Source organism: Lissotriton helveticus, chromosome 8 (assembly GCF_964261635.1).
Source record: "Lissotriton helveticus chromosome 8, aLisHel1.1, whole genome shotgun sequence".
NCBI lineage: Eukaryota > Metazoa > Chordata > Amphibia > Caudata > Salamandridae > Lissotriton > Lissotriton helveticus.
The window spans coordinates 1705236225-1705250705 of record NC_136069.1 but is presented as its reverse complement, the minus strand read 5'-3'; the positions used below and the strand labels follow the sequence as shown (position 1 = coordinate 1705250705).

Sequence of the window (14481 nt, the reverse complement as noted above, 5' to 3'; positions counted from 1 at the left end):
AAATGTCTCAAGCTAAACACAAATGGGTTGATTACGATGTCATTCAGAAAGGCTCCAAACGTCATTCGATTTGTTCAAATCCGATTACGGAAGCCTTGTTTCCGACTGCCTGATGTTTGGAAACTGTTCGACTGTCGGACTCGGTTCCCAACGGCATTTGGAGTAACTGAGTCATTTGGAGCCGACTCATACAGGTCTACAGACTGCGTTTCCAAACGAGAGATTGGAATGTCATTTGCAGACTGCCTTTCCAAATTGGTTGTTCCCACATGAGTCTGCTGTCGGAAGCTGACTTTGGGAGCCCATAGAAGTCCCCATTGTACCCAGGGACCTTGGAATCGGGCCTGTGGGTCTACCCATGGGTTCCCCCTTTCCAACCATGCACAGTGTGACAGCACCTTGGGGTGCCCATCACAGGGAATATGAATTCCCACAACCACCCCTTTTTTCAATAGGGAGACTGTGTTCTCGTTCGGTACACAGGCTACCATTGAAGCCAATGCGAATCTGACTGAATGATGTTCAATAGTATCGTACTCGGTCGTTCAGACTCGCGGAACCTGAATCGGTCGAAAACGATTCCGAAACCGATTCGGTCAGGTAAATACCGAACGATATTATTATTGGCCCCCAAGTAGTGATCTTTGGCAAAAACACCTTGACATAGGAATCCGGCGGTGAGCCAGAAAAAAATCATACCTGCATCCACAACCAGCAGCTACACCACGAACCTTGGAATCCTCATCAACAGCAAACTGGACATCACCACACAAGTCAATGCTATCACTGCTTCTTGCTTCGTCACCCTTAAGAGGAAGAACATCAAATGGTTCTAAAGCAACACCAGAAAAAACATCACTCACTCCCTACTCCCCAGCAAGTTGGACTACGGGAACCCCTTCTAGGCCATCATAACCAAACAATTCACCAGAGGACAACTGGACCACCCAGAAATCGGAAGCCAGACTCATCCCCAACTGACTACACAACACCCACGTCACACCACACCTTAGAGAGCTCCACTGTATCTCAATACAATGTGGTCCGTGGATATAATATCAACAATCTCATATACCTTTTCGCATTAAAGGTTACCATATTTATCTGTTGGAGGAACCGGTTCCTATGGGTGTCCATTGTTAAGAATGTATATGTGACAGGTGTGTGATTGGTTCATATTGGTCCATTCACTGTTGTGTAGGCCATACATTAATTCAACTCCATCAAGTACAAATTATTCTTGTTTTGCGATGATGTTTTTTGATGGGATACTGTGAGGGTGGCAGTTTGATTTCATTTCATTTATTTTACCCAGTAATGCATTTCACCTTTTTTTTTGTCATTGCCAAACTAAATCCATCTTGAGACTTTATTCACTTTCTTGCCTCCCCATTTTCAATTTACCGCTGCCTCTAAGGAATCTCTTTGACGCCAATGGAAGTGAACGTTTGGTTGTATTCATGTAATTTAGAGTAATATTCTGCCAGAAACATTCTTGGGTCTGTCTTGTGCATATTTCTGCAATGTCCTTAAAGCACTGTTTTCAGTGATTTGATTTTGCTTATATTTTGTTGCAGGGCCATTTTATGATATAGATAACATGCACTATTGCAATGTGTGTACTATTTAGAGGTCGTTGTGTTTCCAGTGTAGGATACTAGGGCCATTATATCAAGAAAGGTTGATACATTATCACCACTTTTATCGGCAGGAAACTGCCGCTAAAGGTGCAATAATGGGCTTGATAATATGCCCTTGTAAATTCCCATAGAAGCCCAGGTTAACACCAGAACCTGGGCTTCTATGGGAATTTACAAGGGCATATAATGAAGCCCATTATCGCCGTTTTAGCTGCAGTTTCCTGCCGATAAAAGCGGCGATAATGTATTGCCCTTTCTTGATAATATGGCCCCAAGTTCCTTAAATTTGTATGTCCCAATTGTCACATAGAACAATCATGATGTGTGTAGAAACCTGGAGGTATACCCTGAAGGTAGTAGTTGTGTTTCTTTTTTATTTCCACTTGGATTGACATTGTATCTTTTTGATGTGTGTAGCTTTTAACCCCTTCGTGGCTGGGCAAATTCCCCTGCTGTGCTGGGGGGCGGGGGAGCACGCACAGCGCCCCCGTGCTCACGACAAGCTCAGCTCATCATGAGCCACGGTGGTCGTGTGCTCATGACGAACTGAGCTCGTCATGACCACACCCGTTCCTTTAGAACAATCGCACAGCAGGAGAATTTGCCCGGCATGCGAGCGTTCTAACGGTCATGATGAGCTGAGCTCGTCATGAGCACACGAGCACCGTGGCTCATGACGAGCTGAGCTCGCCATGCGACTCGAAGGAATTAAGACCCTTTAGTTGGTTTAGTGGAAAAGGGTTCAGGATTAGAGAAATCCTTGCTTTTCACTAATCCTTACTCTATTCTCCCCTATTTCCTACCTTCCCCATCCTCTCTATTACACCTACCCAGGCCAACTCCCCAGGCACTCGATCCATCGCCTTGTCCTGATGAGATCCCATTATCTCACAGGGATTGGAACGTCGTCAACACTCGTCTCTAAGCTCTATACTATAATTTGTATTGTATTGTGGAGTATGAGATGCTATTTGATTCTGACTTGTTTATTTACATTTCCTTTTACCTTGTCACGGTTTGCACACTCACCCCTTCTTGTAATATTTGTGCCTCTAACTCAACTAATAAATTGTTTCTATTTTGTGAATACACGCATAACTCCAATTTTTGAATGTAAAAATGTTGATATTATACCGATCCTACATGTATGGGACCTTTGTTGCTCATAATATACATTATGATGGTAGCATTTCTAAACCTTCTTTTGGGTATTAATGTTAATTTGCACTTGTCTTCAGACATGTACCAAGGGGGCATCAAACTGAATATGATGCCGTCTGGACCAATCACCCTGTAATGCAAGTGCCTTAGAATGGGGTCCTTTGGTACTGGTGACCAACCTGCCAATGACCCATCATCAGGGCATCAGTTTGGACCTTTAACAGCGCTGATGAGAGGCAGAGGGTGATGGACACTGAAAGATGGGCAGAATCGTTCCAGGCTTAGAACTGTTTACCAGAACAAAAGCACAATATGACGCAATGGGGCCTTTAATCACAGCTGATATCAATCCTGGGAACTGGTTCAAGGGAAATTATTGCAATTGTAGCGCAGGTCATCTGTTGTGGCAGTCCAGGAATTTGTTGTTACATTGTGGGGTGGGTAGAAGTGATGATTTAAGCAGCTATTGTAATTGTAATGTTTATTGTTTGATTATGATGGCAAAGCACAACTGGTTTGAATCAGATCATTTAAACAGTCCAAACATTTGACAATGAATGTGCACTTTTGAAATTAATCAGCCAGAAAGTTTTCTTCAGGCTCAAGTGTTTTACACCCTATAGCAGTGTACATTTGCCTTTGGGGGAATCCTATGGACTAGTCCTGCCAACCAACTGCCCTGGCTTAATGTCAATTCTTGGCACCTCGGGGTGTCCAATGAATGAATCCTGCTGACCAAAAACGCTGACACTGGTCCAATGACAATATCTTGGCACCTTGGGTACATCCAAGGGGTAAGTTCTTCTGACATCCCATGCTGACCCTGACTCGGTAACAATTCTGGGCACCTTGGGGGCTTCTGAGGGACAAGTCCAACTGTCCAACCACACTGACCCTGGCTGAGTCCTGCTACCCACCAGTGCGGGCCCTGGTTTAATGGAAATTTCTTGCTCCTTGGATGCATCCAACGGATGGGTCTTGCTAATCACCCGCACCGTCTCTCACTTTCTCTGACTCAATAGCAATTCTGGGCACCTTGGGAGCAGCGAAAGGATGGGGCCTGAGCACCACTCATGCTTCCCCTGGTTCAATGACAGTTCTTGGTACCTTGGGGGCATTCAAGAGAAAAGTCCTGCTGACCATCCACACTGGCTCAATAGCAATTCTTGGCACCTTGAATGCATCCTAGTGACAGGTCCTTCTGACCACGCAAACTAGCTTAATGAAAATTCTCAGTACCCTGGGAGCATCCTATATAGGATTCCTGCTGCCCATTTGCGCTGGTCCTGGCTCACTGGCAATTTTTGTCATGTTAGTTGCATCCAATGGACAAGTGTTGTTGATTACCTCTGGCTCAATACCAATTCTTGACCTTGGGAGCATCCAAGCGGCAGGTTCTGCTGAGCAACTTTACTGGCCATGCCGCAAAGACTTTTCTTGATAACTTGGATGCAGCCAATGAATGGGTCCTGCTGATGACTCAAGCTGGCACTTATTCAAAGGCAATTCTTGGCATCTTGTGTGCATCCGGAGGATGACTCATGTTGCCCACCAGGGTGGCCCTGACTCAATGGCAATTCTTTGGTATATTAGTGCATCAAAGGGATGAGACCTTCTGACCACTCATGATTGCTGTGACTCAATCGCAATTCTTGGTACCTTGAGTACATCCAAAGGATGAGGCCTGTTGACCACCCCTGCTGGTACTGATCCAATGCAATTCTTGGTACTTTAAGTACATCCAAAGGATGAGTCCTGGTGACTACCCAATCTGGCCTTGGCTCAATGGTAATTCTTGTGACCTTGGATACATCCAATGGATAAAAACCCGTCTGACCACCCATGCTGACCCTCGAAAAAGGGCAATTGTTGGTACCTTGAGTGATTTCAATGAAGGAGTTCTGCTAACAACTCCTGCTGGCTCGATTACATTTCTTGGTAACTTGGGTGCCTTCAAGGTCCAACTCCTGCAGACCACTCTCTCTCGCTCAATGGCAATTCTTGGCATCTTGAATGTATTCAATACACATTTCGTGCTAATCACTTGTGCTAGCCTTGGCTGAACAGCAAATATTGACACCTTGGGTTCATCAAATGGGCGCATTCTTCTGATCATCTGTGTTGGCCATGGCTCAATGGCAATTCTTTGTACCTTGGTGCATGGCGTGGGCAAAATAGCTGTCCACCCCTGATGGCCCTGGTTCAATGGGAATTCTTAGTACCTTGGTGCAAAACAAGAGACAAGTTCTGCTGACGTCGTGGGCTGGCCCTTGCTCAAGGTAAACATCACTTACAGCAAAACTTTTACAACGCACTAGCATTACAATGCGGTCATTACAACGCAAACTATTACAACGCATTGCGCGGGGGGCGCTCTAGGATAGGGAATAGTTTAATTTACTATCCAATAACCTTCCCTAGTGTCCACGGGGACTGGAGTTGGAATAGTAAATTAAACTATTCACTATCCAACACCCAAAAGCGCTATGCGTTGTAATGGTATGCGATGTAAAAACCGTGTTGTAAAGGCAGGCGTTGTAATAGCCTGCGTTGTAACGTCATACATCCCTTGCTCAATGGCAGTTCTTGACACATTATGTTCATCCTTGGTGTGAGGCCCTCTGACCACCCTTGCTGGCCCTGGCTCAATGATAATTATTAGCACCTAGGGTGCATCCATTGGATGAGTTCTGGTACCCACCTGCACTGCCTCTGCCTCAGTTGCATTTCTTGATATGTTGGGTGCATCCCAGAGCAATGCCCATTGCCTGCCTGCTCTGGATTGAGCACAATTGTAAGTCTTGGCACTTTGTGTACATTTAAGGAATGATGGATTTTACCCTCCCATACTGGCCCTTGCATATTGGCAGTCTTTTTTTATTTACTGTAGAATATCCAACAGAGGATGCCTGTTACACACATGTCATGATATTGCATAATGATAGTAACCCTATGCTTGTTGCCCACTCTTGATAACATGCTGGTCCTGGGGAAGTGGTTTTTAATTCTTTGCAACTTGTGCAGATCCATCGGATTTTGCCCACACATGGATAAATCCTGGCCTCACATAATGTTAGTATTTCTTGGCACCTTGACTACATCCATGGCATGTCGCTCACCCATGAAAACATGCTTGCTATAGCATAATTCTGTTAATTCTTACAACATTAGGGGCTCTTTAAAGTATTATTGTGCCTATTTCTAGAATCATGTTGGTCTTTTGAAAATGGTGGCCATTCTTGACACATTGCTTGCATCCTTTTTGCCAGGGAGTCCCAAATATTCAATAATGTTCATCTTGATATATTGTGGATAGCCATGATATGATAACTCCCCCCACCCAAAAAATGAAATAAGTTTGTATATCCTGAATTTTACACAAGCTCAGAATAAAGGAACTGGAGCAAATGATTTTTTAAAATTTGCAGACATCTCCCAAAAACAGCATAGAAAGGTTTTTGCAGATGGCTGGATTTTGAAGAAAAGGGTGACCTATTGCACATATAAATTCTTGCTTGAAAGCAACAGTAAAATGGGGGGTTCACTACTTCCACTGAATACAGTAAACGAGAGGGCTGGTGCACAAGAAAATGACTGCAAATCACCCTACAAATTAACTATGCCCATCACTAGGCCAGATCTCCTGATAGACTAAACATCCATTCTTTAGTATATTAAAGTATTAGCAAAGCCAAAAGGTCTGGATTATTAAAAAAATGCAAGAAAGACCTACAGACGTTGCCAATGCTCATTTACAAGCATGTCTTTCACTTTTAAGATATGTTTTTATCTGTGTTTCCTTCAGCACACAGTACTGTCTCATTCTGATATGTAAGGTTTTGGTGCCACAATATCTCAAAGGTTCTCAGTGTTTTCTTTCCTCATTCATTGCTTGTGCAAACCAGTGTGCTGTTCTTCTGTCTTTCCAATAACCTCTACATATCCAGACTGGGATTAGTCTGTGAGTCGGCTGGTTTCTTGCTCAGGGATTATATGTTGAATCAAATGAGCTACTTCTGAAGGAAGTCAAGAATTGTCCAGGTTCCTCAGAGCCCTCACCCATGATTTAGATCTTCTTGACTGCCCAGCCATGATCATTACTGAGGATATGAGAGTGAAAAGGATGCCAACATTCCCTGACATGGCTATTGCAGGCCTAGAGTTGCACCCTTTGCATGGATGAGTGTTGACTGAGGTCATCGTCGAAGACATAAATGGAGCAAGGAGGGATTCAGATGTTTCTCTTTTATCGCTCAGTGGAGATTAAAGTCTCCAATTAAGACATACTTTTTTTGATTCAATAAGGGATGTGCTGATGGGTGTTATATGATATGGAACACCATTTCCATTGCAATCAACAGGCTTTGAAAGCTGGAGTATTTATCAGAGAACTCATATATCTCATGAGCTTCTTGGAAATACCAGCAAACTCCACCCATGAGTTTGTTTGTTCTAGTATTTTCCTGGAATAAGCATGTCCTTAATCAATTGTCTCAGTCTCTCCCAGGACAAGATCTAAGTTGTTTGCAGTAATTAATTCCAGAATTCCTCTGCCAGTTTGAGTTCATGACTCACAAAAACAAGACTTATGCTCAGTTTAGCTGGTCTAACCTTCCCTTGAATTGGTCTGTTGTCTTCCATCTTAGTGTCTCCATGAACGGGAACGTTGTCGCCTGTGATGGGGGATGTCAAGCCATCGTGGACACCGGGACCACAAATCTTGATGCGTCACCCGCTGGACTCGCAAGTATTGCTAGTGCGATTGGAGCGAGTGAGAACTCAGATGGAGAGGTAAGTACCTAGGATTTCCCTGGTTTGGTGATGAGGTGACCTACAGGGAGAGGAGACAACTTTGGAGCATTATGGCTTTGATCTATATGTGCGTACAATGTTGTTCAATCTGTTGGAGTATTACCCCATGTAGGTTCTGTTTGATGAGTTGTCCTCAGAAGCCGCCAACCTCTAGTGTCTTCAGTAATGAGCTTCTTTTGTAATTTTTCATAAATGTACTTCCCTTTAATTGACAAGAAATATGCTCTTTTAAATAATGACACCATGCATTTCAATGGTATGCCATCTAATATTAGCAAGAACAGGTAAAAATGTGTACCCCCTGCATCAAGCATAGGAAACAGGAAAGTGTACACAATGGGCAGAGACAGATCTACTCTTTACCACTGAGAAGCTACCTTGATTAACCCTTGTTGAGTCTACATTAACACTCAGATTAGTGCCACACTCTGGAGCCTTTGACCATGTCATATCATTTTCTTATTTCTCTGAAGGGTATGCAATTGCAGGTCCATTTTACCCTCTCTCTGATTAGTCTGGGTGATGCAGTTGTTAGCAGGCTTTCAAAGAACTTTAAGCCGTTTGGAGTACATACCATTCCTGTTACTGATAGGAGCATAAGCATGTGCTTAAAAATCATCCAGGCCCAGATTTACAAAGAGATTCAGTTACTTTTTAATCACAAGATTTAGAAACCAATGAACATCACAATTTGTGTTGGTTTGTAATGCAAAGTATTGCAACACAGCGCAGAGCACTGGCTAGTATTATTTTGCATCAAGGGGACATCCCGTGGGTGATGCATGAGGGCTCCCATGTAACCACTTGTGGGTTTTGGTGCAAATCCCCCCCCATCTATGATGAATTGCATAGAAGGATTTGCACCAATTTTCCTCTTTGATGTGTTCTGCATTCCATAGCACACAAACAAAGAGGAACTTGCCATAAAGAATAGTTTTGGTACAGGAAAGGAACTCTTCCTTCTCAAAAACTAGGCTACAACATGGGTACCCTTCCATTATCGTGCAAGTGTGCCCTCATTGACACATCGATACCAAAGGGGATGATGGACGGAGCGTTTGAGCAAATCAAACACTCACCCCAGTCAACTGATCTGGGTTTAATCCATCACCATTCTTTAGCTCACTCAACCACCCCAGTTCAGACATGGCTATATGCAAATCAGTCTGACCCTGTGCCTCATGGGAACAGTCCAGCCTGAACGGCCAAGCCATGTCTTCCCTGGACCGGAAACAAGCATCCTGGGACCGGTTTCAGATTCATAATCCTCATCAGCCAGGCTATCTTGAATCCAGTGGCAAAGTGAGCAAGGGACCCACGTCTGGGCATACCCTGCCAACTCAGGGCGAACAAAGCGATACCAAAGGGGATTGACACATGGCAGTCACAAGCGTATCAGTGGATGGACGGACACTGTAGGACTGTGCCACTACTAAGTAGATATGTTGCAGTTCTGGTCTCTCCCATTCACGAAAGGGAGTGGAATGCAGAAACTTTACTTGCTGCTCTGGGTTGCGTGATCTATGCCCTCAAATATAATTTGATGCTGAAATTACACCCTAACATATTTGTACTCACCTTGGACTTTATTAGCATTTGGATCTTGGCTGGTCAATGACCCTAACACACCATGTCTTTTTCTTTCACTTTAGTATGAGGTTGACTGCAGTGCCATCAGCTCCCTGCCAGATATTGTCTTTACTATCGGTGGTGTGGACTATCCCGTGCCGGCCAGCGCCTACATCAGTGGGGTAAGAGTCCTTCCAAAGAGCACCATCTTGGCAGTACTTGAAAGATCCTTAAAGTTCAAACCTCCTGGATGGAACAACCTAGGGCTGGGACATGGTGGCCCCATGCACTGAGGCTTTTCACCTCTCCTCTCCAACACCTAAATAGCCACAAAGAGCCACAATCATACTGTTACAGTTTGTTTTGATAATATGATCCTTAAACTGGGAAACACAACAATTTGTTTTTAGGGAAGTTAAACTCTCTTATTCATTATTTAATGGCTGGTGTTAAATGACTGGAAATGATAAGCAGTATAGTCTGGTGAGTGTGGAAGTGCAAAAAGTAAAGGCTATGGTGTAATTTCAATTACGCCAGAGTAATCAAAGTAATTTTGGTAATTCTGCATTAGTATTTGACACAGAATTACTGATCATAACATTATTACACCTCCTCACACAATTAAGAGTAATTTGGGGGAAAAATCCTACTGTGAAAGTATATTTAGTAAGCACCTGCTTGATTTTCATATGTTATGTTATGTTACGTGAATTTGTACTGCGCACAGCTGCCCCAGCCAAGGGGCGTCCCGGCGCATGTCAAGGTAACACGCAACAACCACAGGAAACACAACAGCTAAAAGTAGAAAATTAGGATTAAAATAGGAAAGTTTTTATCGCCTTGCGAAAAGAGAGAAGGTCTTCCAGCAACCGAATCTCCACCGGGAGAGAATTCCAGAGTTCGGCCGCTTTGACCCGGAAGGAGCGACCACCGATACGGCACAGCTTGTATCGCGGAGTGATGGTAAGAGCTTGGCCCAAGGATCTCAGATGTCGAGTGGGGACATACCAGGACAGAAGACCCGTAAGAGTTTGAGGGGCCGTGCCCTTTAGGATCTTAAAGGCCAGGCACAGCACTTTAAACTGGATTCTTGCTCTGACCGGCAGCCAGTGCAGCGCTTTCAGAGTGCCGGAAACAGAGCAGAATCTAGGAAGACCAACGATGGCTCTGGCGGCCGCGTTCTGCACTCGTTGGAGACGGGTCACTTCGGCCAAGTTAGCACCGACCAGAAGAGAGCTGGCATAATCCAGGCGCGATGTAACAGTCGCCTGGATTACCAGCTGCCGTGTATGAGGATCGAAAAACTTCAGAACTGGTCGCAGAGCCTGGAGAATTCCAAAGCAGCATGCTGCTGTTTTCTTCGTGTGCCCCACAAAACTGAGAGTAGGATCCATCCACACTCCCAAGTTTTTTAATTCTGTCACAGGAAGGGGGGCCGGCCCAAGCTCCGAAGGCCACCACCTATCCCCCCAGAGATCTGCCCTTCTACCGACGATCATGATCTCGGTTTTCTTCGCGTTGAGCTGGAGGCAGTTGGCCTTCATCCAGCTTGCCACCGCTCTGAGTCCACTCTGAAACCTGGGGGCATCCTGGTCCGCATCCCCGCTGATTGTAACCGCTAGCTGGGTGTCGTCGGCATATGACACCATTGTCATACCCCACTGCCTGACAACCTCAGCTAGCGGTCTCACGTAAAGATTGAACAACGTGGGACTCAGCGAGGATCCCTGCGGCACTCCCTGTTTCAGAGGATGGAAACTGGACTGGAACGGCGGAATCGCAACGCAGAAGAGACGACCATCGAGGAAGGACTGAAACCACTGGAGGGCGGACCCCCCCACACCAATCTCCTCTAGGCGATGCAACAGGATGGAATGGGAGACAGTATCAAAGGCGGCGCTTAGATCTAATAATACCAGCGCCGCCGTCTGTCCTGCATCCATCACTGTGCGAAGATGTTCAGCCATGGTGAGAAGGGCGGTTTCCATGCTGTGCCCAGCACGGAACCCGTTCTGGGTGGGATCTAGGATGTTGGCGTGAACAAGGTAGTTGGAAAGAACCTTGTTCACGTGGGCCTCCACGACTTTGGTCGGCCAGGGGAGCAGGGAAATAGGCCGGTAGTTTTCCGGCTTTTCCGGGTCCAAAGAGGGTTTCTTTAAAATAGGAGAGACCACAGCCCGCTTCCAGCTTGTAGGAACCATACCTGAGGCCAGTGAGATGTTAATCAGGGAGAGTACCGAGGTACGCCCCACAAACAACTGGTCTCTAAAAAGGGTTGGCTTAAGCGGATCGGCGGGCGACCCGGATTTCACCTGCTGCGCCAAGGTGGTAAAACCCTCGAGTGACAGCGGGGGTAGCACATGAAGCAAAGAATGTCCACTGAAGTTGCGTGGAGTGCCAGCCGGTAACCTAGTGTCCGAAAAAGTTGAATAGATGTTTTGAACTTTTCCTAAAAAGAACCGGGCAAGGGCCTCACAGTGCACAATAGAGCTCGTTGTTATGGCCGGGGCTCGTTTTGCCACCAGGTCCTTTACCACTTTGAAGATGGTTTTAGAAGGGTTAAGGCTATTGCCGAACTCCGCAGCGTAAAAAGCTGCCCGGGCCCGACATATAGCACGGTGGTAAGCTTTGACGGCAGCGAGATACACAGCCTTCTTCCCGCTGTCATAAACCTTCCGCCACTCCCTCTCCGCTCGCCTACAGCTGCCCTTGAGTATGCGTAAGGCACCGTCATACCAGGGGCTTGACTCCCTGGACCTGATTTTCCTAGTGGAAACCGGAATCAGGGAATCAAGTGCCTCAGTGATCCATGAGCAGAACCGATCATAACCTGTATCCGCATCCTCCAGAGGTCCCAACGGCACTGCTGCGAGGGCCTGATGAAGGTCCTCGAGGCTCAGTTTACTCCAGTGCCGTGTGGAGACCGTCCTCACAGGAGCAGAGGAGGGAATTTCCGGCAAGGGGACATGAATGACCACTAAAGAATGGTCTGTCCAGCCGAGCGGGGTAACAGCCGTTACTGAAGCCTCCGTCAGGTTGGTAAAAAACGGGTCCAACGTATGGCCGCCTATATATGTGGGATGCTGCACTATTTGTTGGAGTTGAAGAGCCTCCAGATCGGCTAAAATACAACACACCGTAGGGATGTTCTGATTCTCAAAGTGCAGATTGAGATCCCCCAAAATAGAAAAGTTAGCACAGCCCAACGCTAAAGGACTTACCGCGTCGGGGAAGGCAGCCCTAAATGCCACTTCGCTACCTGGAGGGCGATAGACTACCATCCCTGAAAGGGAGAACTGGGGGTTGACCTGAATTTTGAAGGCGGCACTCTTGCAGCCTGCGATGTTGAGGGCAGACCAACGGCAAGAGAAACTAGATCTTACTGCGAGAGCGATACCCCCTCCCCTAGACGATCGATTCAAGGTGAAGATCGAAAAATCTGGGGGGAAAGCCAAATTAATAATGGCCGTGTCATCATCCTTCAGCCAGGTTTCCGTGATAGCCACAATATCGGGGGCCTCATCACACATCAAATCCCTAACGGCTTGATGGTGTTGCACTAAAGACCTCGCATTGAAGCTCAGGATGCGCAGAGCATGGGCCTGACGGCCACGACGCACAGCGGGCGGAGAAAATTTCTGACTGATTTTAGCCGGAAGTTCCAGTGCCCACTGACCACAGGCACACTGATAAGGGCCACAAAGCGGGTGTATAGGTACTTGTATACATCTCGGGACAGAACGTCCTAAGACCCGCAGCGTGGCAGCAGAATAGACAATCATAGCGTAATCCCGTGTAGCCGACCATGAAAATGGTTTAAGTCCCTAACGACCGCCGCGCCCTGCGCGTCCTTGGCGCAGACGGGCGCAGACCGGCAGGACTCAGGCACGACTCCGGCTAAGCCACGGCGTCCCACTGCGCGATCCCGCTGCGCGGGAGAGGACGACTTTAAGTAGGCGAGGCGAGTGACGCCGCGAGCGAAGAGACGCTCCAAGATGGTGCCCGTGCAAAACCTAAACAGCCCAAGGCAAGATGGCGCCCACCGACCCAAACCCGGAACCCGGACCCGCCAAACGGCGGTGCGTTAGCTGTTTTAAATGCAGGTAAGAGGGCGGGGGACTATTCCTAAGTGAGAGCGTCTAAAAACAGGGGAGAACCAAATTAAAAATAAAGCAAATACAAAACAGGTAGCTAAAAGAGCAGCGCGACCTGCAGCAAGCCAGTACCTTGACCAAGTACCCGATGATGAGTCCGCCTTAAGTAGGCGAGGCGAGTGACGCCGCGAGCGAAGATACGCTCCAAGATGGCGCCCGTGCAAAACCTAAACAGCCCAAGGCAAGATGGCGCCCACCGACCCAACCCCGGAACCCGGACCCGCCAAACGGCGGTGCGTTAGCTCTTTTAAATGCAGGTAAGAGGGCGGGGGACTATTCCCAAGTGAGAGCGTCTAAAAACAGGGGAGAACCAAATTAAAAATAAAGCAAATACAAAACAGGTAGCTAAAAGAGCAGCGCGACCTGCAGCAAGCCAGTACCTTGCATTGCATTTACCACTATTTCTTAGCGCATAATGCATCCTCAAGTTCATGTTGGTAGTGATGGGGCATTTCTGCGCTAACGGAATAGCACTAAATGCACAATTACTCTTCTTCCATAATTCTGCATAATCTTTCAGAATTTTGGTGTAATCCCACGTGATTCCACTGCATAGAATTGCACGAGTTATGCCCAACCCTAGAAAAGATGTGATGCTTTACATTGAATGAGTGAGCTTCCTATGCCAGAGAGACTTTGGGTTGTTTTCCCACCAAAAATATTCTATTAAAATGGGGCTAAATGGTGCATTTTTATAATATGCGTTTTGCAACAAATGAAAAGTTAAATACTTCAGTGTCTGGTAATAATGCCCTCACAAACCCCTGGAGGAATGTGACACTTTCTGTGTGATCATCCCTCAATGTGCTCTGACCCTGAAAATATGGTAAAATTGGTTACTCCCCAACTTTCCAGTAAGACGATTGTACATGGTAGAAGAATATGTGCAAATGGTGTAGAAAGTGAACTGTTGACTGTATCACCTGTTGTGCCATTCACCGGACTGAGAAGGAAAACATGGCTTCAGGCATTCAAGTTTAGCTCAACTCTTTTTAACCTTTAAAGTTTTTAACCTTGTAGGCAACCTGTGAAAACAATCTTTTTGAAAGGAGGGAATGCCTACTTTTCAATATTATTTAAGTTGCCCCAAGCAGGCCAGATAGCTAACAACATGGTGTGCTGGTATTTAAAAGTGGAACATGTAA

At 46.2% G+C, this 14481-nt stretch overlaps 1 protein-coding gene across 2 annotated transcripts in view; it reads left to right on the top strand.

The window, feature by feature from the left end:
* LOC144773644 (pepsin A-like) overlaps positions 1–14481 on the top strand; it is a 224937-nt gene that overhangs the window by 69054 nt on the left and 141402 nt on the right. The window contains exons 7-8 of one of the 2 annotated variants that reach the window (XM_078658792.1): positions 7448–7592; positions 9266–9364. The exons of the other annotated variant lie outside the window; for it this stretch is intronic. Coding sequence (XP_078514918.1) covers positions 7448–7592; positions 9266–9364 — 244 coding nt within the window. The remainder of the gene's footprint in view (positions 1–7447; positions 7593–9265; positions 9365–14481) is intronic. 2 annotated transcript variants of the gene reach the window in all.